The sequence below is a fragment of the Gouania willdenowi genome, chromosome 10 (assembly GCF_900634775.1).
Source record: "Gouania willdenowi chromosome 10, fGouWil2.1, whole genome shotgun sequence".
NCBI lineage: Eukaryota > Metazoa > Chordata > Actinopteri > Blenniiformes > Gobiesocidae > Gouania > Gouania willdenowi.
In genome coordinates this window covers 7,958,411-7,985,590 of record NC_041053.1, presented here as the reverse complement: position 1 = coordinate 7,985,590, position 27,180 = coordinate 7,958,411, and the positions used below count along the sequence as shown (strand labels likewise).

The following is a 27,180-nucleotide window of genomic DNA, read 5'->3' as shown; positions in this document are numbered from 1 at the left end:
TTATTTTGAAAAATGTGTGAGGTGGCAAATATCTTTCAATGGATTCTTGTTCCTCATGTCCCTGGTTATTATCTTGGGAATAATTTTCATCAGATTTTACTGCATAGTTTTTGAAAAAATGAAAGGTTAATTCTGATGTGTGAATGGTTCTAAACACGGTCTCTAGCGGCCTCTGGCGGCTGCTGCGCTCCTCTGCAGCAGTGACGTCACGTGAACGTGTCTGTCACATAACACACAGCACAACCCAGCAGACAGCACTGGTCCCCGCCTATAATTAGATTATTCACCGGTACAAACAGATCCAGTGTCGTGTCGTCCTTCGAGGGAAACCAGTGAGCTGTGAGGAAGCCACACACCAGCACAAACTGGGATGGCCTCAATGAAGAAGGACAACCGGCTGACCAGCTCCCAGAGCTTCATGTGTGTGGGTTTCTCTGGTGTTTTCAGCAGGACACTCACCTGTCCGCTGGAGGTGGTGAAGATCAAAAGCCAGGTGGGAACTTTCCACTGCAAAAGAGGCTTCCTGCAAACTTTTCTACTGCTCTACAAGCACGAGGGCCTCAGAGGGTTCTGGAAAGGGAACCTGGCCTCGTGCCTCCGCCTGTTACCTTACACTGTGGTGTACGTCTCTACTTACAAACAGTAAGTACTCAATAACACAGTGTGTTATTATCACCATTACACTGTGGTGTACGTCTCTACTTACAAACAGTAAGTACTCAATAACACAGTGTGTTATTATCACCATTACACTGCCTGGTCAGCTGACGTTAGAAAACATACACTCGACTCATATTTTAAAAGATAAAAACATTTAATAAGCCCAGTGCATTATAACACAATACATGACATGAAACGTCATTTACAATTTTTAATTGTTTATATTATTAGTTTGTTACTTTGTTTTGGCCACAGAAAAACATCCACTTCCTTTTCATAAGCGTCTGGGTCGTACCTTCTATTATCCACCAATCAGAGAGCTGCATTCAGCTAAGGCCATTTTCTATCGAGGAATTGACATTTTGCCCTCACTGTTGTCTGACAGGTACTCAGTGGTGGCACTGGACTGTGTTTTAAGTGCCATAATTCAGATTGTAGTGTTCCTATTATGTAACAGGCAGACCACAGCGTGCTGAACACTCACTTTTATCAGACAGACGTGTGGTGTTTGTTTTGACATTTTGTTTTTGATTTGACATCATTTTCATATTATGCGGTGTTGCTACAATAATGCATTTTGACAGATTTAATCTAAGATTATTTTTATATTCTAGAGTAAAAATTCAAGAAACCTATCACAGTGATACTAGACATTATCCACTACAGTGCGGTAGTTGTGGTTGTTCTTGACACTTTGTTTTTTCTTTTCTTTTATTCTATTTTTTTAATAATATTTTCCATTGCAGCCTATATTGATGCCTTTTTAATAGTGTCAATATATGTTTAATTCACAGTAAAGTCTAATTAAACTTATCACAGTGATAGTAGTGTCTTCAACTACTATTATGATGTATGTATTCATTTATTTTATTTATTTATTTTTTTCAGGCATGTGACATTTAATACATTTTGCGCAATCACACGTGTATATATAAAATATTCCTATACCTACACACATCCAATAATATATACACCATTTGATGTTAATAAATAAAATTATTTATATCTTGTGAAAATATTGTTATACAAAATATCTATAAACTATGTTTAATTAGACCCACACATACTTATCAACATACATACATACATACATACATATCTCTGATAAGCATGTCTGAAAAGCAGTAGGAAATCCTACCCCTTCTCCAATATATATATATATATATATATATATATATTATAATTGTCTTTCTGTATGAAAAATAGTATTACATATGTAATCTATGTTTATTGATAACTTTTTCGATATGTACTACTGTGATTTAAATTTTTAATTGATATTAGCCATAGTTTTGATTTTTATGTATTATGAACCACAAGCATAATCTGTCAATAGTGTATTTCATATGATCCTTTAGTTGGGTTGTTTTTCTATAATTTTATAGATTGCTTTGTTTATCTCTAAATCTAAATCTTACTTTTGCTTATCATACATCTGTATGAGTTGTTAACATCTTTAAATAAAGAAACAAGAAACTTAAAAAAAAAAAAAAATCTTTAACAGCAAAAGTTTAATCGAAAACAAAAGACAAACATAATGGTCTGCCACTAACATCGTTGTAAAGTATTTTACGAGCTGTCCTTGAACACACCATCGCCCCCCACAAGCCATTGCGTCTCTTTACCGTTGAACTCTGTATAGAAGCGCAACTATATTTTGAAGCCGGGATAGCGCGACCAAGCTTTCCTGACGCTTGTCCAGCAGGTGGCGCGGTAACAAACAGTGTGAAATAAGTTCTATTCTTGCTCTGAATGTTCTAGAGAACAAAGAATGGGTGTCAAACCCGAATGATGGTCTAATTATTCTGACATCCTTATATTGTAGATAGATAATACAACAGAATAAAGGCCTAACTCATCAAGTAAAACAAGATTACATTAAGACACATATGGCCATCATAGACAGTATGATTACAGTAAAATACACTGATTAAGAGCTTCTTCGGGCAAGTGCTTAGTTAAAAAAAATCAATATACACTAATAAAGAGAGTTAGTCAGTTACAAAAATCATTGCGTTACATTCTGGGCAAATATGAATAAAAATGAAGACATGAATGTCTACTGTATTCTGGCATCTAGGGGTTCTGTACACAATGGCTGAAAGTGTAATTGGATCTGAACTAACTACAATTTTTAGCTCATGAATTTCAACAAAGATACATATGTAAATGTGTAACTATGTATGTATATCTCTTTTGAGATAAAACCATTTTAGGCTGATATTTTAGTGTGAAATGCTTGCAAGAATGCAATCTTTTAATTTGGAAATATTTTTAAAAAGGGGGCTAAAGTTCATTTATCAATCACTGTTATCAGTTCTTTTTAATAACTTAATGCTGTTTAACACTACATGCAAGACGTCAACAGTCTGTTGTGACGGGGAACCTTTGCCTGTGAGTCAGAGGAAAGGGCACACTGAGCCCATCGTGCGGTTTGTGTCGGAAAAAGCGTGCGTGCGTGTGCGTGCGTGTGCGTCGTCGGCTCAGCAGAAGGACAATATAAACACAGACACGCACGGTCATAAATTCACTTGTTCACACACTTCGGAGAAAAGTATTTTTGTTTCCTGTCAGACACGTGCGTCAGTACTCTCTTCGCCCGCCTACATTTTGCCCAGAATACTATAAAATAAAACAACTGTAGAACATAATGATGGAATGATAACACATTTTAAAGACTTTCAGTATATAAATTAGTCTCATTTCATAATTAAAAAAAATGTATATATATATATGTATATATATATATTTGATAAATTATTATAATGATGAAACAGTATTTAGTGCCTCCCAAATAAATGTATTTCTATAGTTGTTAGAAACACTGAACTAGAGGACAGTGTACCGGGGCAGATGTTTACCCCTACCATGCTGCAAATTAAAGTGGCAGTGTTATGAAACATTTACTTTCTAATGGTTTTGCTACAGTGATATACATCCATTTAGCCTCATTCAGAGGGACACATTTGGAAAAAGGTTTGTTTCCTCCCTTGTTATTCCACATTTTTATAAAAAGTCAGCTCCAAATGGACAGTTGGATTTTTGCCCCAATATTACGTCATAAGAAGGAAACTCCTCCTGCAAACAATCCTGGCTCCTCCTACCCTACATAAGAATGTGAGCTCCTCCCTCTCAAACTACCTCACCGGTAGGGTTGGGTATCGTTTGGATTTTAACAATTCTGATTCCGATTTCAATTTCAATCTTTGTTCTAAATGATTCTCGATTCCGATTCTCTGAGTTGTGCACCTCGATTTTGAGTTGTGCGTCTCGATTCCAATTCTTTGAGTTGTGCAGGTCAACAGGTCACAGAAACATGCAGACTTTCACATGGACACACACGGACTTACTGTATGAAACACACACGGACCTCGGTAAATGGAACAGGCTTCACCGGACAGCAGGCACTAGGACCCGGAGGCAGAGTAAATGCATCCCAGTACTGCGTTCACAGGCTGTAATATCATCAGTTTATCATTTTACTTATTGTTAGAGCTACTGTCTTTATCAGGGCGCAAATATTTATTCTTAGTGATTGTTTTCCAGAGTTTTACTGGGCTTTTACCAGTGATTAGTTCCTATCTCTCTTCCGCTCCGTGGTCCAAACTGAAACCATGTGTTATTGTCGAGCTGCTGCTTCAAAACTACAATCAAAATAAAGGTGAAAACAGTTCTCGTGTGGTCGTCTGTGTTATAGCCAACAATAAAAGGTTTGTTGTGTGTTTTTCCTGATAGACGTGATACGTCACGTTCTCCCAATGTCCAATCAGAGCCTTCCTAACCCCTAGACCTAAAGCCGAATTATCTTAAGCCGAATAAACCTGTTTTCTATGTAAACCTCAATGGTGTTACTATTTCATCAATGGTTGGTCCCAAGGTCACAATGTGTAACATTTGACCTCCAGATGAAAGTAACAGCAGCAAGTATATATGGCACCAATAAACACTCAATGCTATTTTGGAAATTACACTTTAATTTAGATTCAGTGGACTTACCTGAAATAAATTGTCCTAAGTAACAACGTAAGTTTAGCTGAACATGAAACTACACAATCAGGTAATTGCTACATTCTAAGTTGCATTTGATTTATTCATGGGAAACATGCAACAAAGGGGTTCCAGACAAACACCTCCTGCTTATCCTCAACAAAGTAACACTGATGGAGCTCAGAACAATGCTTAGCTCCATTGCTATGCTGCAAAACAGCTTTTGACCACAAATGAAGATGTACCTGGAGGATGCTCAAAGATGGACCTGTTTGGTCCCTTCACATGATTCCAATAATGGCAGACTAATCTTCTTCTCACCTGTAGATCATCTTTATACCAGGACGTTACTATCATAGTGTACGTAGATTATGATATTAAAATGAAAGAATTAAAGTGTGCTTTTATAGATTCAGAGAACTTGTTTCCCATGATTATTGATCAAATCTTTTGTTTGCTTATGTCTATTTAACTTATCTACAGTATCTTATCTAGTATTACAGGGGCTCATATTTTTTTTCAAGCAGGGATGAGAAAGGAAAAACAAAATAACTCTTTGTGTACAAGGAAACTTCAACAGATGTTCAAATAATATATACGATCCATGTATAATTGCAATAATATGTATAATAACTGTAATAACTTATAATATTCAATGATAATGCAATGCAAATAATCAACAATGGTAATAAATTAAATTAAATTCACATATAGACATGACTAGCCATAGATGTAATTGGCCTATTATTTGCATTAAGCCCCGCCCCCATTCTCACTGTACTGTAACCAGACCATCCCCAGGATTAATACAGTGTGCACAGGTAAATCATGTCTTTCCTCTGTGTGCAGGATTGTTCACATTCACATGGATGACCTGGGCTTTATCTCTCAGTGGAGGGCCACATTAGCCGGTGGCATGGCTGGTGTCGCTGCTGCTTTGGTCACTTACCCTCTGGAGGTGGCAGAGACCAGGCTAGTGGTTCAGAACTGCAGACAGTCTACATATGTCGGCGTGTTTCACTGCCTATCAAAGATCTATAGAAACGAGGGGCTGCCGGCTCTCTACAGAGGCTTTTCCCTCACTGTCTTAGGTATGACCAACTCCTTCTGCCACGGTTGGGGTCAATTGTTATTGTAATTGCGTAATTGGTAATTCATTACAATTATGGCGTAATTCGGGCCCGAGCAACAATGGTGCATTGGGCACAATTGTAATGCACCTCGTTTTTAATTGTTATAATTATTATTAAAAGTATTATTAAAAGTGATCGCATTTTTGAGGGCCTAAACACGTTCAAAAATGCATATTAGGACGTGAAAATTTAACCCTAACCCAGATAGGACTGATGACATAATCACTGTAGAGATAGGACTGGTGACATCATCACTGTAGAGGTAGGACTGATGACATCATCACTGTAGAGGTAGGACTGATGACATCATCACTGTAGAGGTAGGTCTCTAACGGAATTTGTAAAGCATTTATTACCTCCGCCAACATATAGTGATGAATTCATCAATTAGAACATTGAAACATTGGTCCTACCTGGCTATCACTGCACTCCGTAGCCATGTGTTCGCCAGAGCCAATCATTGGAGAGATGATGTCATCCCTATGTTACAATGCTCTAATCCAATCACTGAAGGGCCCACCTCCACGCCCTGCCTATTTTGGAACATACATTGATGATGTCGTCAGTTAGAAATAATTTCTAAACTGTATCATTGCAATCCAAACCTACTCCCACAAATCTACAAGCTTGTTTGTTTTGGAGAATCATCATGCCGCTCCTTAAAATGTTCAAAAATTCATAATTTTTTTTCTGGTTCTTTTGCTCTAGAGACATGAAATGTAACTCATTTGTTGCCTCAGGCCTTGTAATTCTCTAATACAAACAATATAATCAAACACTCTAATGTTCCAATGTTCCAAAATGGGTGGGGCGTGGGGGTGGGCTCTCCAGTGATTGGATTAGAACATTGGAACATAGGGATGACATCATTACTGCAGAGGTAGGACTGATGACATTATCACTGTGTGTTCCAAAATGGGTGGGGCCTGGAGGTGGGCTCTCCAGTGACTAGCTCTGGTGCACACGTGGCTACGGAGTGCAGTGATTAGCAGGACATCATAGGCATATGTATTTGCACAGAACATTGCAGCAAAGTTTGCCATAATCCCTAAAAATGGTCAGCTACGTCTCAACACTTTAACATTTCTGACACACCCCGACATGTAACGCACCCCGACATGTAACGCACCACAACATGTGACACACCCCAACATGTAACACACCCCCACATGTGACACACTCCAACATGTAACACGCCCCGACATGCGACACACCCCAACATGCGACACACTCCAACATGCGACACACCCCCACATGCGACACGCCCCCACATGTAACACGCCCAGACATGTAACACGCCCCAACATGCAACACATCCCCACATGTGACACACCCCACCATGTAACACACCCCGACATGTAACACGCCCCGACATGTTACACGCCCCCACATGCGACACCCCCCCACATGCGACAACCCCCACATGCGACACCCCCCCACATGCGACACGCCCCAACATGCAACACGCCCCAACATGCGACACACCCCAACATGCGACACGCCCCAACATGCGACACGCCCCAACATGCAACACGCCCCAACATGCAACACGCCCCAACATGCAACACGCCCCAACATGCAACACGCCCCAACATGCAACACGCCCCAACATGCTACACACCCCAACATGCAACACACCCGACATGTAACACACCCGACATGCAACACGTCCCAACATGTTACACACCCCCACATGCAACACACCCAGACATGTAACAAGCCCCAACATGCAACACGCTCCAACATGTAACACACCCCGACATGTAACACACCCCGACATGTAACACACCCCGACATGTAACACACCCCAACATGTAACACACCCCTACACGCGTATGGTTGAGAGGACCCCTTCAATGCTGCTTGCAGCTTTAATTATGATTGTAATTATAATTTAAAAAAAATGTTGCTGTCGTAATTGTAATGAAATTGTAATTGAGTTTAAAAAATTGACTTTGTAATTGTAATTTTATAAAAATGTCAATTATAAGTTGTCAATAAAAAGTAAAAATAAATAAATACATATGTCAATTATAATTTAATGCAAAAGTGGGGAACAATGTTACGGTTCATTATACATTTCTACACATATGTAGTTTCATATCAAGCTTTCCCACATTTCATTTATAAAAAATGTTTAATCGAGGCGTATACTGACACAAAAAAGGCTCAGACACCCACACCAAAAATATTATAACCTATATTTTCATTGATCAGAAAGCCTAACATGGTAACTAAGAGATAGAAAAGAAATTATATGATATTTGTTTTTAGTGTATTTTACAGCTGATTTAGGACAAGTAACAGAAAGCTAACCTAAGGAAGGTTAACTGTTATTATTATTTTTTTTTATTTCAGGCTCAGTAATTTAGACTAATTGTAATTGACTTTCTAAGGATAAAGAAAATAATTGTAATTTATTTGTAATTGGCAACTGAAATGTAATTGAACATGGGTAATTAAAAATGTGATTGTAACTGAAAAATGTAATTGGCCCCAACCCTGCCTCCTGCACATGTCAGACTAAAATATGGTCAGTCACAGCATCTCATCAGATCTGCAGAATGATGGAACATAGAGTAAGCAATGATTACTAAGTAAATCACCATTTAATGGTCATTTGTTTTGCAACTTTATTGATTAGAAATATGATCATCTTATTTATTGTAAAGTTCAGTAAGTGTATGTATAGGTTGCTGAGTTTGTATTTGAAATGCCTGTAGTTTTGTGTATTCTAAATGATTAATTCATGTAACCTTTGCCTTCACAGGAGCCTTCCCCTTCTCTGTGGGCTGCTATGCAGTCTACATGAACCTGGACAAGCTCTGGCAGGATCCGCCCTTCCGCTTCTCTCCTCTGCAGAACTTCATTAACGGCTGCCTGGCAGCAGGAGTGGCTCAAACACTCTCGTACCCTTTTGAAACTGTGAAGAGGAAAATGCAGGTGTGTGACCACGACTGTTTTACTTCCTGTGAATTGTTATTTTAGGGGAACCAAAACTGAAACAGAAGTTTTCTTTTAATGTTCCTTCTGCTAGAGTGGTTTAGAGATACTTTAGTGCAAGTGTCAAACTCGAGGCCCGGGGGCCAAATCCGGTCCTTTAGAGCAGTGGTTCTCAAACTTTTTTAGCTCAAGGACCCCCTTTCTCTTGCTTTTGAATCTGTGCACCCCCCTCATGTCTAACTACTACATTTTGCTCAGAATTCTGTGGAAAAACAACTATAGAGCATAATGATGGAGTAAATGAGTGAAATCACACATTTTAAAGCATTTCATTTTGTATTTAGTGCCTCCTGAATTGATATATTTCTATAATTTTTATTATTTCCAGTCATCTCCCTCCGGACCAAGAGACAGATCCTTGTTTCATTTCCTTGTGGGTTTTCTGTCTCATTTTGTTTTTGCTTGTCTGTTCTTTTTATTATTAAGTATCTTTCACTCTTAATTTGTGTTATTATTGTTTTTGTGTGTTGTTGGTATTATTTCAATTATTGTGTGTTTTTGGTGTTGTTTGGTTGTTTCTTATGTCCTTTTGTATCTCTCTCTGTCATTTTTGTGTATTTTGTAGTGATCATAGTGTATTTTTTTAATTTAGTGTGTGTTTGTTGTCATTTTGCGTGTTGCTGGTAATAGTATTTTTCTCTCTTAGTGTGTGTTTTTGGTGTTATTTAGTGTATTTCGTTGTTTGTTGTTTTTATTAATCAGTCTTTTTTTTTCTCTTATGTTGTGCTTTTATTGTTTTTTTGTGAGTTGCTGGTAATATTTAGTATTATCATCTTTTTTAGCTAAAAATAAACATTATAAAACCCCATATTTTAATGCTTTCAATTTGTTAGTTTTCCTCTCTCTCGCTCTTTCTCTCTTGTACCCCCGTAGTGCCAATGCGTACACATACCCCCATTTGAGAAACACTGCTTTAGAGCATCCAATTAAAAAGTAAAAATGACTTTTTACGTGCTGACGTGGTGACGTGGTGACGTATCGATCATTTCCTGTTTACGCTCTACCGCTGCTTGCAGCGCTCTACTACTGTGTTCTGCTAACTCTAATCAAACTTGTTGTCATTGATATTTTAGCCTTGAAAACACTTGTTTTAATTTTTACCGTACAGTTAAACGTACGAAGGTTAAGTAAAAAGCAATCTCGCCTCTTATAGGCTGTACAATCTCCTTTAAACTTCCTTTTGTCCTTAGCTTAGCTTAGCTTAAATTTAGCACCTATGGCTTCTCTCTCCTCCCCTCCGCTCTCCTGCCCGGTGTGTCAGATGTTTAGTTACTCCTCGTCCTCCTTTAGGGACAATGGTAGTTGCATAAAGTGTAGCGTACTGTTAGATATGGAGGCGAGGATCAACAATCTGGAGAAGCGGTTCCGCACCCCTGATACCAAAACCGAAGCTAGCAAGCAGGACCTAGCCGGTGCGGACCGTGCTAGCTCTAGCTTAGCCTCCCCCCCGGCCAGCAATGAGTGGGTTACTGTCCGTGGTAAGCATAGTCGAAGGTCAAAAAGCCGCTCGGGACACCACCATGTTCACGTCTCAAACAGGTTCTCCCCCCTCCGTGAGGACAACACACTCACCGGGGAACAAACTCTGATAATTGGCGACTCCATAGTGAGAAACGTGAAGCTAGCGAAGTCAGCGGGCATTGTGAGGTGCATCCCAGGGGCCAGAGCGGGTGACATAGAATCAAATCTAAAGTTGCTGGCAAAGAGTAATCGTAAGTTTGATAGGATAGTCCTCCATGTCGGCACTAATGACTCCCGACGTCGCCAGTCGGAAGCAACCAAAGTGAACATTGAATCAGTTTGTGCTTATGCTAAAACAATGTCGGACTCCGTAATTTTCTCTGGTCCTTTACCAAATCTGACCAGTGATGACATGTATAGCCGCATGTCATCATTTAACCGCTGGCTATCGAGGTGGTGTCCAGAAAACGAGGTGGGCTTCATTGATAATTGGAGATCCTTCTGGGGAAAACCGAACCTGATAGGAAGAGATGGAATCCATCCTACTTTGGAGGGAGCATCTCTACTATCAGAAAACATGGCACATTTATGACATCTCATGAATGAGACCATGTTACAGAGGTGGAGTCCTCCACGCCCCTCTGCGCTTGCCTTAGGACAGTTTCCCTCCCATTGCTATCAGGATAGCTGTGTTCATCGCCATGACAACTGTTGTGATGGTGATGAATATTATTTTATGGAGACGGTGTCAGTCCCCCGACCCATATTTCACAATGATTTTAACATAAAATCAAATAAAAGAGCTATCAATTATAAAAATCTGAAAAAAATTAAAATCTCAAATCTAGAAACACCAAAACATAAAACCATTAGATGTGCTCTATTAAATATTAGATCACTGAGATCCAAATCTCTACTAGTAAATGACCTTATCTCAGAAAATAACTTTGATTTATTCTGTTTAACTGAAACATGGCTGTATCAAGATGAATATGTTAGTTTAAATGAAGCCACTCCTCCCAGTCATTTAAATACTCATATGCCACGAGACATAGGCCGTGGAGGTGGTGTAGCAGCTATTTATCATTCCTCTCTCCTAATCTATCCTAAACCAAAGGCCAATTACACTTCCTTTGAAAGCCTGGTTCTAAATTTATCTCATATCGAATCAAAAACCTGCCAGCCAGTCTCATTTGCGATAATTTACCGTCCTCCAGGCCCTTATTCTGAATTTCTATCAGAATTCTCTGAGTTTATATCAAACTTAGTCCTCAGTTCTGATAAAATACTGATAGTAGGAGATTTTAATATCCATGTGGACAAAGATAGTGATAGCCTGAGCTCAGCCTTTATGTCCCTAATAGACTCAGTTGGCTTTTCTCAAACTATTAATGAAGCTACTCATCGTTTAAATCATACTCTTGATCTTGTTCTAACATATGGCCTTGATATTAATGAACTTAAAGTCTACCCTGAAAATCCTCTGCTATCAGATCACTTTTTAATATCTTTTAACATTATCCTAGAGGATCTCGCACTGTGCAATAAAATAGTTACAAGTAGAAATCTATCCAACAGTGCTGTGGCTGAATTTAAAGAGGCCATTCCTGCTGCCTTAAACTCAGTGCACCATCCAATAAATAACTATGATATTAATTATAACCCCTCTCAACTGGATCTGCTTGTCGATAGCTCTGCTAGTCTACTAAAATCCACCTTGGACTCAATTGCCCCATTGAGGGAAAAAACTATTAAACGTCAGAGGAAAGCTCCGTGGTTGAGCTCTGAAACTCACACACTCAAACAAACAACCCGTAAATTAGAGAGAATGTGGCGCTCCAATAAAACAGAGGAGTCACGAATACTCTGGCAAGAAAGTCATAATAAATACATGACAGCCTTACGACATAGTCGATCTACATACTACTCCTCACTAATTGAAGAAAATAAAAATAATCCGAGGTACCTTTTCAGCACTGTAGCCAGGCTAACACAAAGTCAGAGCTCTATTGAGCCCATGATTCCTCTAGCCCTCAGCTGTGAGGACTTTATGACATTTTTTAACGATAAAATTCATAAGATTAGAGATAAAATTAGCCACTCCCTGCCTTCACCTGGGCCTGCTGTACCATTAAATGTAAACAGGCCTAACCTAAACTGTTTCACACATATAGGACTTCAGGAACTTAACTCTATTATTTCATCCTCCAAACCATTGACCTGCCTTTCAGATCCGATCCCAACTAAGCTGTTTAAAGAAGTTATTCCCCTAGTCTGCCCATCTTTGTTGGAGACAATAAATATATCCCTATCAATAGGCTACGTGCCACAGTCCTTTAAAGTAGCTGTAATCAAACCCCTTCTCAAAAAACCTACTCTTGATTCCAGCACTTTAGCAAACTACAGGCCTATATCTAATCTTCCTTTTATTTCAAAGATTCTTGAGAAAGTTGTGGCAGCTCAGCTCTGTGAATTTCTTCAAAACAACAGCCTGTTCGAGGACTTCCAGTCAGGCTTTAGAGCTCAACACAGCACAGAGACTGCTTTAGTTAAAGTAACTAATGATCTACTCTGGGCTTCAGATGAAGGACGACTGTCAGTGCTGGTTTTATTAGATCTTAGTGCAGCTTTTGACACTATAGATCACTATATTCTACTAGAGAGATTAGAGAAATTACTTGGAATCACAGGGACTGCCCTAAACTGGTTTAAGTCCTACCTATCTGATAGGTACCAGTTTGTACACGTGAATAATAAGTCTTCTGTGTACACTAAAGTAAGCTACGGGGTTCCTCAGGGCTCTGTGCTAGGTCCAATCCTCTTCTGTATCTATATGATCCCCCTTGGTATGTTATGAGAAAATACTCTGTTAACTTTCACTGCTATGCTGATGATACCCAACTGTATGTATCAATGAAGCCAGGTGAGACAAATCAGCTATCTAAACTTGAGGCCTGTCTAAAGGACATTAGGGCCTGGATGGACCAAAATTTTCTTCTTCTCAACTCAGACAAGACTGAGGTCATTGTACTGGGCCCCGCGACACCTTAGAGAAACCTATGCTAGCCTAACTGCCCTAGATGGCATTACTCTGGCACAAAGCACAACTGTTAGAAACCTTGGGGTTCTATTTGATCAGGACTTATCCTTCAACTCTCACATAAAACAAACTTCAAGAACTGCCTTCTTTCATCTCCGTAACATTGCTAAAATCAGATCTATCCTGTCTCAGGGCGACGCCGAAAAACTAGTCCATGCTTTTGTTACCTCTAGACTGGATTATTGTAATTCTCTTTTAGCAGGCTGCCCGAGCAAGTCGCTTAAGACACTTCAGCTGGTTCAAAATGCTGCAGCACGTGTACTGACTAAAACTAGGAGAAGAGATCACATTACTCCTGTATTAGCCTCTCTGCATTGGCTTCCCATAAAATATAGAATAGAATTCAAGATTCTTCTTCTCACTTATAAAGCCCTAAATGGACAGGCACCAGTCTATCTCAAGGAGCTTGTAGTGCCATACAATCCCCCCAGAACACTACGCTCTCAAAATGCTGGACTACTCGTTGTTCCATTCATCTCTAAAAGTAGTATAGGAGGAAGAGCTTTCAGTTATCAGGCCCCACTTCTCTGGAACCATCTACCAACCACGGTTCGGGGGGCAGACACCCTCTCTACCTTTAAGGTTAGGCTCAAAACATTCCTCTTTGATAAAGCTTTTAGTTAGGAACCAGCTCATAGCTCATAATTAAGATGCAATAGGCATAGACTGCCGGGGGGGGGGGGGCTGGCATGCTCGGTTGGAGAGAGGTTGGAGAGGGCGTTAAGAGAGAGGTCATTTAGGTTAGAGAGGGACCGGAGAGGGTCCCATTCCTCTTTCAAACACTCCCTCTATGTCTGCTTCTTCCCTTGTGTGTTTGCTCCTGTACTCCTTCTGGCTTTTGTCTTGCAGGTCCGTGGGATCCTCAGTGTGGAGTTACAGAGACTCAGCGGCTCTGTCTCCACCCTTTTCTCTGCACACACCCACACAGCATAACGTGGATGGCTGTTCATCATAGGAATGGGATCCACACAAGGTTCCTGCTGCTTAACAGAAGGTTTTCCTTGCCGCCATGATGAATTCATGTTGGGTGTGGGATACATATGTATGTGTATATACGTATATATGCATATGTGTGTATCCATAAAATGAAGAGTCCGTCCTTAAGACTGCTCTACTGTAAAGTGTCTTGAGATACCATTGGTTATGATTTGGCGCTATACAAATAAAGATTGATTGATAAAGATTGAAATGACAGAGAAAACATGAATTATTGCGTAAATTACCAAATAATCCAGTTGTTGATATTTCAAATTCACCAATTTAATGAAACTCCACAATATTTTTAGAGTCTTGCTTTTTTCCTTAGTTTATATCACATGAATGCAGTCATTTTTAATGGCAAATCTAGCAATTTCTTACAATTGACTCTAAATTACACAAAAGTTGAATTGAACTAATATTAAAAACTAGGGTACTGATGTTTAATTTGTTCTTTTCAAACTGGTTCGTATTTGGCCCCTGAACTGAAATTAGTTTGACACCCTTGTTTTAGTGTGTGTACCTGAGAACACAAGTCAGGGTGAGAATGATGTAGACAATCACAAACATGGGGGCGTAGGAACTATTTAACATGTTTTCAGACTGTATGTGAAAAGCTGGAACACCCAGAGAAAATTACACTCTGCTTGTTTTTAAACCATGGGAGGAAAACTAATCTTTAGGGAGAATGTGCAAACTCCACAGAATGACTGTAACTTCTATTATATCACTTTCATTTACACCCAATCACCAAAAAATTAGCTTGTGAAAGATTGAGAGAGAATTACAGTAGTCGTCAGGATGACGTGTTTAGTTAGTGTAACAACATAATTCATTTGTAGATGAGGAATAACTACATACATAGTATAGCTTTGATATGTTGTCATGTTACATTCACAGTAAAGAAAAGCTATCTCATTACAATAATATTTATTCTTAACCACAAGATGGCAGTGGATGCACAAAATATTGAAAACACTCCAAGTCTGGCTGATCAGGCTGATCAATAAATTGAACAGATCAAACATCAAGCATAAAAAAAGTCTTTTTTTTGTCAGTTTTTTTAAAGTTGTTTTACAGAACATGTAAATGAACAAGTTAGGAGAAAATGCAGTTTTCCTCCACAGTTGATTTGAAAAAAAAAGTTAAAGGTGTCGACTACATGTATACAGTATGAAGGAAACAATAGTAATGCAGAGGTAACAATTCTACATCCAGTTTGATCAGAATATATTTGGAAACTACAAGATGTGTGCGTGAGCGCGTGTGTGTGTGATAACACCAGCTCAGAGGGTTTCTTGGTAGGCTTGTTCTGAAAAAAGATGCTACATGTCACTCAAACATCTGCATGCTCAAACAGACGTTTAAAATTATTCAATGACATCTGAAATCAAAAAAAGAATAAAGCCACACATTTAATTCCTCCTAAACATGATATTGTGAGAGAAGCCCAAAGACGAGCTGCACCGTTAGATTAGATTATTCTTTATTTTTTCCCACAGTGGGGAAATTCACACGTAACAGCAGCCAAAGACACAAAGAGCAAGCAAACAAGAAAGCTTAATACAAATACAGAAAGAAAAAATTAAATATACAGTTGATATTGGTCAAAATAACTACAGGGGAAAAAAAAACTATATATATATATATATATATATATATAAGTGGTAAATGAAGTTTTCCAATGAGGATGAGTAATATTGCACATAGTAAGGCTGTGGAGGAACATTATTATTTACACTTCAGGCTATGCCAATGTTATACATTATTATGACAGATGGGAGGAATGACCTATATATGTTAAGATTTGTCTATTTAATTTGGTTATTTCTCTCCTCAGGCACAGAGTGCCCGCCTCCCACATCTTGGCGGAGTAGATGTCCATTTCACAGGGATGATTGACTGTTTCATCCAGGTTGTCAAAAACAAGGGTGTCCTCTCACTGTGGAGTGGCCTCACTGCTAACACTGTTAAGGTACGGTAAGGGTTCACATTTTGTCTTCTCAGTTCCTTTATTTTTCATGTGAGTAAAGAATTATTAAGTTAGGGTTATTTGCTATTTAGGGTTCACCGGTACATACATAGACTAGAAAACACATACATAGCACGTTGAAATGCTCACCTTTGTGGGCGTGTCTGTTTACATGTCAGTCACGGCAGAGAGCTTCCTGGAGACGCGGCTTCTCTAGCTCAAATTGGAGTGAGGTGTTCGGGCTCACCCTGCAGTAAGAGAGAAGCAAATCATCCTCTAACTAAAGATTGAGGGAATCAATGAAAAAACACTTTGGCCATGTGTATGAAGCCCAGATAGGACTTTATGATGTTTAAAGCACAGAATAGTCGATTAGCGTAACATGGGCCCTTTAAATGCTTAACCATAAAACTAAAGGACCTGCCTGACAGAAAAAATCTCAAACTACCAAAATGTTTGCTTCGCCAAAAAATACAATACTCAAGTAAAGTACAGATAGATACCAGAAAAAAAAACTACTTACGTACAGTAACAAAGTATTGGTACTTCTTTACTTGTCAACTGTGGACATGAGCGCCTTACATGAGGGTGGTGAAACTTAGGGGTCGGGACGTAGAAGGTATTGTGAGGTGTGTAAACCGTGGCAGCAGTAATGTGAGACCCCATGCTATATCCTCAGATGTCAGCTGTGAACACCAAATTTGTTTTTTGTTGTTGTTTTAATCTCATAGTGATTTTACTTTCCTCTTTTTTATTTACAGATTGTTCCTTACTTTGGGCTTCTATTTACCTGTTTCGAGATGTGTAAGCAGATGTGCCTTTACCGTAATGGTTACATTCTCTCACCTCTGAGCTACCAGCTGACTCCAGGCGTTGACCAGAGTCTCAGACCACATGAACTGCAGGAGGTGCAGCGCTACTTAAGAAACAGGAACTATGGATCAGAGGGTTCTGCTCTGGGAAATCGCTGGTAGAGCTTGAAGGGAGGACTGAGACTTTTTTAATCCCCTGCTGGACCATATTTTAACGCCTAGGAACTTTTAAAAAAACAGGATTTGTGGTCTACCTCACTCCACACTAAGTATTACACGTGTATGAACTCCTCAATCATGCACAATTTATGAGCAATTTTATTCACAACAATGTGCCTTTTTGTCTTTCATATTTATTTTTGCACTTTTTTGCTGCAGTAAAGCTGAACAGTGCCATAATTCATTGGCAGTTTAGGCCCAACTTTAAATCAAAGTCTGTATTCTACTGGGACAACATGTTGGTATATGTGGAAATGTAATTCTTTAAGAATTTGATAAGGTTACTTGAACTTATGTTCTTGTACAACTGAAATATTAGAAATTTGTGCTTAGTGCTAAGCAATAAAATATTCAGTTCTTATGTTTAACTCTTGTAATTGCAATTTTTTTTTTCTTTTTTTTTTTTTTTTGTAAAGTTAACCTTTCTCTCAAATTTAATGAGATATACTATTCCAATTGTACTAAATTTAAAGCTGCTATCTGGAGTTTCTGAGAAACATCTCAATGTCCCGCCCTAAACAGCCTCACTTCCTCCCCCTGCCTCTCCCAATCTACCAGAAGCCACGCCTCTACTTTTCTGCATGCGCATCGCGGAACAAAATAAGGTCGCACTGATATACAGGTACAGGTGAAAAAGTTGAACTATTTCAGTAATTCTATTCAAAAAGTGAAACTTGTAAATTATATTCATTCATTACACAAAGACTGACATATTTCAAATGTTTATTTCTTTTACTTTTGATGATTATACCTGACAACTAATGAAAATACCAAATTCAGTATCTCAGAAAATGAGAATATTACTTAAGACCGATACAAAAAAAAGATTTTGAGAAATGTTGGCCAACTGAAAAGTATGAGCATGTACAGCACTCAATACTTAGTTAAAGCTCCTTTTGCCTGAATTACTGCAGCAATGCAGCGTGGCATGGAGTCAATCAGTCTGTGGCACTGCTCAGGTGTTATGAGCATCCAGGTTGCTCTGATAGTGGCCTTCAGCTCTTCTGCATTGTTGGGTTTGGCGTCTCACATTTTCCTCTTCACAATACTTCATAGATTTTCTATGGGGTTAAGGTCAGGCATGTTTACTGGCCAATCAAGAACAGGGATACCATGGTCCTTAAACCAGGTTGGAAAATGAAATCTGCATCTCCAAAAGTTGGTCAGCAGCAGAAAGAATGAAGTGTTTTAAAACTTCCTGGTAGACGGCTACGTTGACCTTGGACCTAAGGAAACACAGTGGACCAACACCAGCACATGACATGGCCCCCCAAACCATCAGTGACTGTGGAAACTTTACACTTGACCTCAAGCAACGTGGATTCGGTGCCTCTCCTCTCTTCCTCCAGACTCTGGGACCTTGATTTCCAAAGGACATGTAAAATGTACTTTCATCAGAGAAGATCACTTTGGACCACACAGCAGCAGTCCAGTCCTTTTTGTCTTTAGCTCAGGCGAGACGCTTCTGACGCTGTCTCTTCTTCAAGAGTGGCTTGACACAAGGAATGCAACAGCTGAAACCCATGTCTTGTATACGTCTGTGTGTGGTGGTTGTTGAAGTACTGACTCCAGCTGAAGTCACTCTTTGTGGATCTCCCCCACATTTTTGAATGGATTTTGTTTCACAATCCTCTCCAGGGCGTGGTTACCCCTATTGTTTGTACACTTTTGACCACATCTTTTCCTTCTGTTATGGTCATTTTTATATTCATCATCATATCCTCAAATGTATGTTCATGTGTACAATTTGTCATGTTTTAATACATGACGACTCCATTACTCTTTACACTTTTGAACAGCTGAATCATGATTAAACAGTACAGATCGTATTATTCTCAGTGCAGCACAGTCTCTGCCAAGGCCAGAGTCTCTGCTCGCATGCAGCACACACTATCAAGGAGATAAGAGTGGCGACACATCTTCTTCATAACATACGTCTTCATCATCCTCAAATCTTTCCACTATTGGGCATCTGACTCTCCCCTCCTCCTTACCCCAGAGTGGAACTTTGCTCTTATCTGTATAAAAAGCTTAAGCTTTGAAACTGTTAGAGGGGCGCGGCACTTCCTTCGGACGTCCGCCTGGACGGACGCTAATTTTGTTTCACTTTGTTCCATTTTGTACCTTTTTTCTTAGTTTAGAATAAACATTTTTTATATAAAATCATCAATGCTTCTCCTGGACTCCATCATTCAACCAGAGCAATGAATCATGTCTTCAAATGAGGTCAACCATAAATTCAGCCGTAACAATTGGCGATCACGAACAGGACCATCTTCTGTCCACCCCTCAGACAGAGACTGGATCACGAACCATCGGTTGAACCTCAAACACCAATTCGGACTAAGGTAAAGCTGCCTTTATAAACATATATATATAAATTTTCATTTACATATATATTCGCTCTGTGTTGATTTTTTTGGAACCAGTCAAGCATTGTATTGATTTTCAGCTTTGAGCTTTGATTTTGATCCTCAGCTGTTCTGTGTTTTGACAGTGAATAGAATGCCATGAGAAGGGCTCAAATGGTTGAGGTTCTATGCTTTTTAATGCTGTAGGTTCTCTCTGGTTTTCTTCGGGCTCGGATATTTTGTTTAGGCATAAAATACGGCTGGTCATTATTTACTTTGTTTTGTTCGGACACCCACAGCCTGTGAGGTCCTGACCATAGATAGACGGGCAACCAAAGTTTCCAAAACATCCCAGCGGTGCCATGATCTGAGTTCACCTCTGTACCGAAAGATTAAAACCCCGAATCTAACCTAAATTGTGTTTCTGTGAATCAAACAGATGAACAACCCAATAAACAAATAATATATGCATACGCATATACAATCTTGGTATGATGTGAACTCAGATCATGCTTTCAGGCGAGTTTTACTTTTTTTTATCTTTGTTTTTATTTTGTTTAAACGTGGAATCAGATTTCTCCCTTTGGCTTGGCTTTAATGCTTTCATTTGGACGAGTGTCAGCTTTTGGCTTCTGTGCGCCTTGGTTTTTTCTCTCGCAAAGCCGCACACACACACACACACACACACACACACACACACACACACACACACAAGACAGAGAGCGAGAGGGAAGCGCGCGCACGCACACGCACAGGCACGCGCACGCACAGAGAGCCACACCCAACAGAGAGAGAGAGAGAGGTGGCGCCCCTCACTGGCCAGTTTAGTGCACTACACACTTGTGACACAACATTGTGATTTCTCACCTTGCCCCCTGCCGACAGAATAGTGCCATTACACACAGACACTATTTTTATTTTTATTTTAAATTTTATTTTGATTTCATGTTTGATGGGCAACACACACTCAAACACACACACACAGATGAATACAGTATTTCATTTTATTTTATTTTAATATTACTGTTACCATCATTATCATTTTTTATTATTTAAATTGTTAGTTTCTGTTAGCTTTGTGGTTGCCCCCCTGAAGAAACGACATCTTCAATGAAAGAATGAAATCACCTTCAACTCTTACGCTAATGAAATGTCAACATCATTCAAAGGACCAAGCATCAGAAGGAAATGGACAATTAAAGGTGTGTGACCTTTCAGGACTCAAGGACTCAACTCCCATTCAGCAAAGCAATGCTGAAATAACTCGCTCAGTCCCAAGTCAACTCTTCATTGTCTATGAATGGGCCGCATGCCAATGCTGGGATTAACACATCCTGCCCCATCATCAAAGACTGAGAACCTGTGGGCGTCGGAGTGGACACTCCCCCACCAATGAGTTGCGAGTTAAACGCCACGACTACTGCCTGAATGATGGGCAGCAACTGCAGACTGGTCACACGTCTGCTGGATATCTTCACCAAAAAAGACACTGTTTCAAAAGCCACAAGGATACCAAGCCACAAGAAGTCCACCACAGCCTTTGGTGGTAGTGCTAAATCACTTTAGCCTTGAACTTTGGCATGGAGGGGGACAACTAGCAAATAGCCAACAAGCTTCTCCTTCGCACAATACTAACCCCTCTATCTTCTGACTGTGCACTAGATTATTTTGCCACATGAGATCAAGTGTGCCCATCATTTATCTTTGCTTTTATTCATTATGTTGCTCATTTATTTACACTGCTGTTGCCTTTATGAGAAAAGAACAAACAAAGGGGAAGAAAATAGTGTTACTGATAAGGTTGTTTTTGTTTGCTTTTCTTTCATTTATTCTCTTGTTGAGGGGAGGCCCCCCACAATGCAAGATATGGTTACATCCACTGAAGAAAGAGCCCTCTGTTGCCTCAGCTTTTGGAGCTGAAGTTATTATTTTATTGGCCATGATTTTTTTGAGCTCACACGTTTTTCTCCTTTGTTATTTCTGAACGATTCTTCTTTTTCTCTTTGTTTTTACTCAATTTCAGGAAAATTGAGACAGAGATTGAGGACTGCAGCCTCAACCAAGTTTAAATTTTGACATTTTTTGACCGATACCCTCGTAAACAATCTGTACCTTACCCTTTTTGAAGCTGCTTGCGACAGACAGCCTAGTTCAACATTCATTGTTTTCATTTTGCGCGCCTCCCCCTTACCGCGTCGGACTGTCTGGCCGGCCCAAAGCCACTCGACAGCATGGGGGGGGTACCAAATTTTTCCTGAGAAAAAAATGTCCCATTAGTTGCTATGAGTACATAGGCAATTACTTTTCAAACAAGAAGTCCTGGTTTAATGTGCAGAAAAAGGATAAACCTTGCTAGGGAAAGCGCTCTTTGGGGGATAGCGGTCCACCTGATTTGATACATGCTTGGTAACCGAATACCGTTCTGAACAAATTTCTACGTTCCCTTAGAGTGGGGGTTAAGAGAGGTTGCGTGCTCCGTTCAATGTTGAGTGATATTAGAGGTGCCCAGAAAGTTCTGACAGTTGAGTTTCCCTCAGGTTGCAGACCGAGGTTGAGTTTCCTGCCGATTCAGAGGTTTTTTCTTAGACTTCTGGAGTTTATGGTGGTTGAGTTATTCCCAAACTCTTATTCTTCAAGAGTGGAGGTTGAGTTTCATGCTGATTCAGAGGTTTTTTCCTTGACTTCTGGAGTTTATGGTGGTTGAGTTATTCCCAAACTCTTATTTTTCAAGAGCGGTGGTTGAGTTTCCTGCTGATTCAGAGATTCTTTTTTACATTTCTGGAGACGGACAGCGGTTGAGTTTCCCCCAGGTTGGGTACCGGGGTTGAGTTTGGTTATTGTGCATGGCCGTGCGATTTCTGCCTGATCAGCAGCTAGTAGACTGTCAGTACTGCAAGGGACAATACTCTAAGTGTAGACTCCGCCAAGGCGGAAGTAAAAAGGAGCGTACCTCTTAGTAATCAGACGATACCAGTAAAAAGCAATTAATTAACACTAAAAGGTTGCCAAGCATGGGGGGGCAATAAGAGCTCATTGACCCCGAGAGATGAGGTGGACTGGCTATCGCCATTGGTGGGTTAGATGAGACCTATATTCTACTTAGACACTATGCAACAAAACCTTGTGAATGCATGGACGTGAAAATTGAGGCATGAACGTGTGCGGTGCATGAGTGACTGAATGATGACACGTTACGTATGCCTGAGAGAACCGCGTTGTGAGTGCGAATGTGCTGTGGACGTGTCATTGAGTGATTGACCGATGAATGGCTGTTTGACTACACATGTTCCTCTGTTTCACCTTCCTTTCCTCCTGGGTTTTGATGCACTAGATCTTCTCCCTGTTTTTGCCAATTATGTAGTGGGGTGTTCAGAAAACACTGCTGCTTGTTAAAAAATTATGGTTTTAGGCCTTGGGCCTTCTAAAAAGTTACCAGGATTTAAAGGTTTTTTTCTGGGTGTTTAAAAACACCAAACGACATTTTTTTATATATGATACCACTTTCAGTGGAATGACTGGCTTTGACCTTGACTGACCTTACATGTTCAGTGTCCATGTTTTTTGTTGTTATATGTGTATACTCGTTGTGGTGTGCACTTGTCTATGTCTTCGTCTTAGTTGTTGTTATTGTGTAGCTTTTTCCAAAATACAGGTCGCTGGCTGTATACTCAAAGGAGACGAATCAGATCCAACTAAAGAAAAGAGATATTTTAAATTATTCATTTAAGTCTTAATGTTTTCCTCTCTTTCTGTTTCTGAGTGTTTCCTAACAGAAAATGCCACCGCCTTCTCGACTCCGATCCTACCTCTTTGCCGCCATGCCTGGTCACTGCTCTTATGATGAAGGATGAGAATTAAAGGGAAGTATTGTCCATAACTGTAACTGGGAAGCAAAGGGGAAATAGAAATAGACACGTGACAATATGACATATTGTGGATGTTCTAACATAATATCTATTCCAGAGACTACAGAGACTTCCAATCCAACTGCAAAAGTGGGGACAGATCTTCAAATTTCCAAAGGGAGCGTACAGTTGACCCTGGCTTTGACCTTTTAAGGCTGAGGAGGAGGAGGTCGAGGAGGTTGGAGGGCACAAAGGCAGGCGGACACAAGAGAGAGGAATACGGAGACACATCCAAAATGATCAGATAAGTGATTTTCCAATGATATTTATCATATGGTTTTAAGAATCCAAATGTATTCTTATGTAAAAAAAGGGAAGGGAGGGACCAACGTCCCTCTGATTTTTGATTTATATTTTATCATAGGAAAATATACCTCAAACCCTCCAACCATTTTCTTCTTGTTCCAACAGCACTTAGCGTGCAAGACCATAAAACACCTTCAGTGGGTTTAGACACGTTTAAGGGAAAAATTAAGTGTTCTCAACATTGGGTTGGTGGCCCAATCTGAGATTTAAAAAGGGTCCTCCTGAAACTCTTGATAATTGATTGAAATAAGAGATAGTTTAAAGTTAAGTAACTTCCAAGTATTTAAGGAAGCTCTCCAAACCGTGCTGGGGCTCGTCACCCCTACGAATGGGATAAATACAGAGAGCAAAAGACAATATGATTGTTCGACTCAACTTAACTTTAATTCTGTCTAACCTTAAAGGGCCAATAATCTTGCTAAACTCTGGTTCAGACACAGAATAGGAGACACTTTTGCCACCAATTGACCTTCAAAATTAAGTAAATTACATCTCAATAATAATTATGAGGGAAATGAATGAAATAAATGAACTGACAAATTCAGCTCTATAAAAGAATTAGGCTATGTAAATAGGTGTGGAGTGTTAACATTATTCAGAATAATAAAGGATAGAATAAGATTTCTCCTTCACAAATAAGAGATAGCAACGAAAAATGAAACAAACAATTTAATAAATAAATAACATTATTTATTTATTTGGTTAAAACTCATTAGCTTTCTCACATCTCCATGTCTCCCAATTGTATGTATTCATCTTGAGAAGACATGTAACCACACTCCACACTTGTCCGACTTGCATGTCCTTCTCCGTCCGACTTGCATGCCCTTGTAAACAGTGGTTCTCAAATTGTTGCTTCTCACCAGGTAAGTAGATGTACCACAGATAATCACTGCAACTCCAGCTATGCTTCTCCTTACTCCAGGAAAAGAAAATCGAATTAATACTTCCTGCTTTTCTTTCAGCCTCATATTTTCCCACTCGCGTGCGAATGGGCTACAGAGCTAGCATGGCTAAAAGCTCACTAACCCACACCTAACCATTGTGTGATTGTGCAGCAGCACCTTTTAGGATCTGAAAAGCTCTCAGATCCTGACCTCTGACCTGTCTCTGCCTTCCTGGCCATACTAACTATTCATTTAGTTAGTTAACTAAACCTAACACCCCTAAACTTTTATTTTATTCTATTCTATTCTATTCTATTCTATTCTATTCTATTCTATTCTATTTTATTTTATTTCGTTTCGTTTCGTTTCGTTTCGTTTCGTTTCGTTTCGTTTCGTTTCGTTTCGTTTCGTTTCGTTTCGTTTCGTTTCGTTTCGTTTCGTTTCGTTTCGTTTCGTTTCGTTTTGTTTTGTTCTGTTTTGTTTTTTTCCCCCCCCTTTTTTCTGTCCAGGTACCAGCTAAAGCCTACCAGGTACCAGCTACCAGCTAAAGCCTCAGTAGTGGGATCGCGCCTGTGTTCAGGTACCAGCCAATCCCAAGAGTTCTGTTTCGGTGTTTTTCCCCCTCTTCTGTTCAGGTACCTTCCGATCCCAAGAGAGGTTGCCAGGTGTGTGGAGACTACCCTTCCTCAGACAACAACCAATCATCTACAACGCCGACCGGAAACGAACGACCCACACGGCAGTGAAGGTCGCGGAGCAGGCAACATGGATCCAAGATGATTGCCGACACCAGCTGATGCTGAGACGGAGGCTGAACCGAACAATGAAAGGGGGAACCGACAAGGCCACGTGAGACACACACAAGAAAACGCTCTAGAACAAGGGCCTAGCTTGTTTATAAGCCACACCAAATGCTCATAGCTAGGTTGAGGGAGGACAACCTCACACCTAGCTGCAGGAATACAGTCATAAACCCTTCTGCTACGATTGAGGAAAATACTCAAGGTTCTTCACTCATGATGCCGCCAATCAAGTGTGATTCTAACCATGGCTATTGGTTACCCCAGTTACCACTGAACTAAGCCGATGAAGACGAGTTATGTCCTTGATGCAAATGATGATTTTTGCTTATCTAGATGTAATAAAGGATGATTTTTGATGATTCATGCCATTGATAATAATGATGAAGTTTTTTTAAGGTTTATTTCCACATTTTTCTTGATATATCTGTGCCTCACAAAAGAAGAATATATCCAATGTATGACAATAAACGATGCTAATGGTTAACCCTGACAGACAGCAAGGTGGAATATAATAATTTTTGTTTCTTGATTTGGTCGTTGAGGCGACCAAAGTGGGGAATGTTATGGTCATTTTTATATTCATCATCATATCCTCAAATGTATGTTCATGTGTACAATTTGTCATGTTTTAATACATGACGACTCCATTACTCTTTACACTTTTGAACAGCTGAATCATGATTAAACAGTACAGATCGTATTATTCTCAGTGCAGCACAGTCTCTGCCAAGGCCAGAGTCTCTGCTCGCATGCAGCACACACTATCAAGGAGATAAGAGTGGCGACACATCTTCTTCATAACATACGTCTTCATCAATCCTCAAATCTTTCCACTATTGGGCATCTGACCTCCCCTCCTCCTTACCCCAGAGTGGAACTTTGCTCTTATCTGTATAAAAAGCTTAAGCTTTGAAACTGTTAGAGGGGCGCGGCACTTCCTTCGGACGTCCGCCTGGACGGACGCTAATTTTGTTTCACTTTGTTCCATTTTGTACCTTTTTTCTTAGTTTAGAATAAACATTTTTTATATAAAATCATCAATGCTTCTCCTGGACTCCATCATTCAACCAGAGCAATGAATCATGTCTTCAAATGAGGTCAACCGTAAATTCAGCCGTAACACTTCCCTTCGCCTTTCTATTATTGTGCTTGGACACAGAGCTCTGTGAACAGCCAGCCTCTTTAGCCATGACCTTTTGTGTCTTGCCCTCCTTGTGCAAGGTGTCAATGGTTGTCTTTTGGACAACTGTCAGGTCAGCAGTTTTCCCATGATTGTGTAGCCTACAGAACTAGACTGGAGACAATTTAAAGGCCTTTGCAGGGCACCAGGTGTCTTCAATATTTAATCTCTCCACCACAATATTCTAATTTTCTGAAATACTCAATTCGGGGTTTTCATTAGTTGTCAGTTATAATCATCAAAATCAAAAGAAATAAACATTTGAAATATGTCAGTCTGTGTGTAATGAATGTATACATTATACAAGTTTGACTTTTTGAATGGAATTACTGAAATAAATCAACTTTTTCACGATATTCTAATTTTATGACCAGCACCTGTAGTTCTCGTCAGGTAAGAGTCAAAATCATATTAACCTGTCAA

At 39.7% G+C, this 27,180-nt stretch overlaps 1 protein-coding gene across 1 annotated transcript; it reads left to right on the top strand.

Annotated features, from left to right (window-relative positions):
* Positions 1 to 233: 233 nt before the first annotated feature.
* On the top strand, positions 234 to 17,693 carry slc25a43 (solute carrier family 25 member 43). Its single transcript, XM_028459767.1, has 5 exons — positions 234 to 642; positions 5,497 to 5,738; positions 8,551 to 8,723; positions 16,163 to 16,297; positions 17,056 to 17,693. The coding sequence occupies exons 1-5, from the start codon at positions 371 to 373 to the stop codon at positions 17,266 to 17,268; spliced, it is 1,035 nt and encodes a 344-aa protein (XP_028315568.1). The 5' UTR covers positions 234 to 370; the 3' UTR covers positions 17,269 to 17,693.
* Positions 17,694 to 27,180: the final 9,487 nt, after the last annotated feature.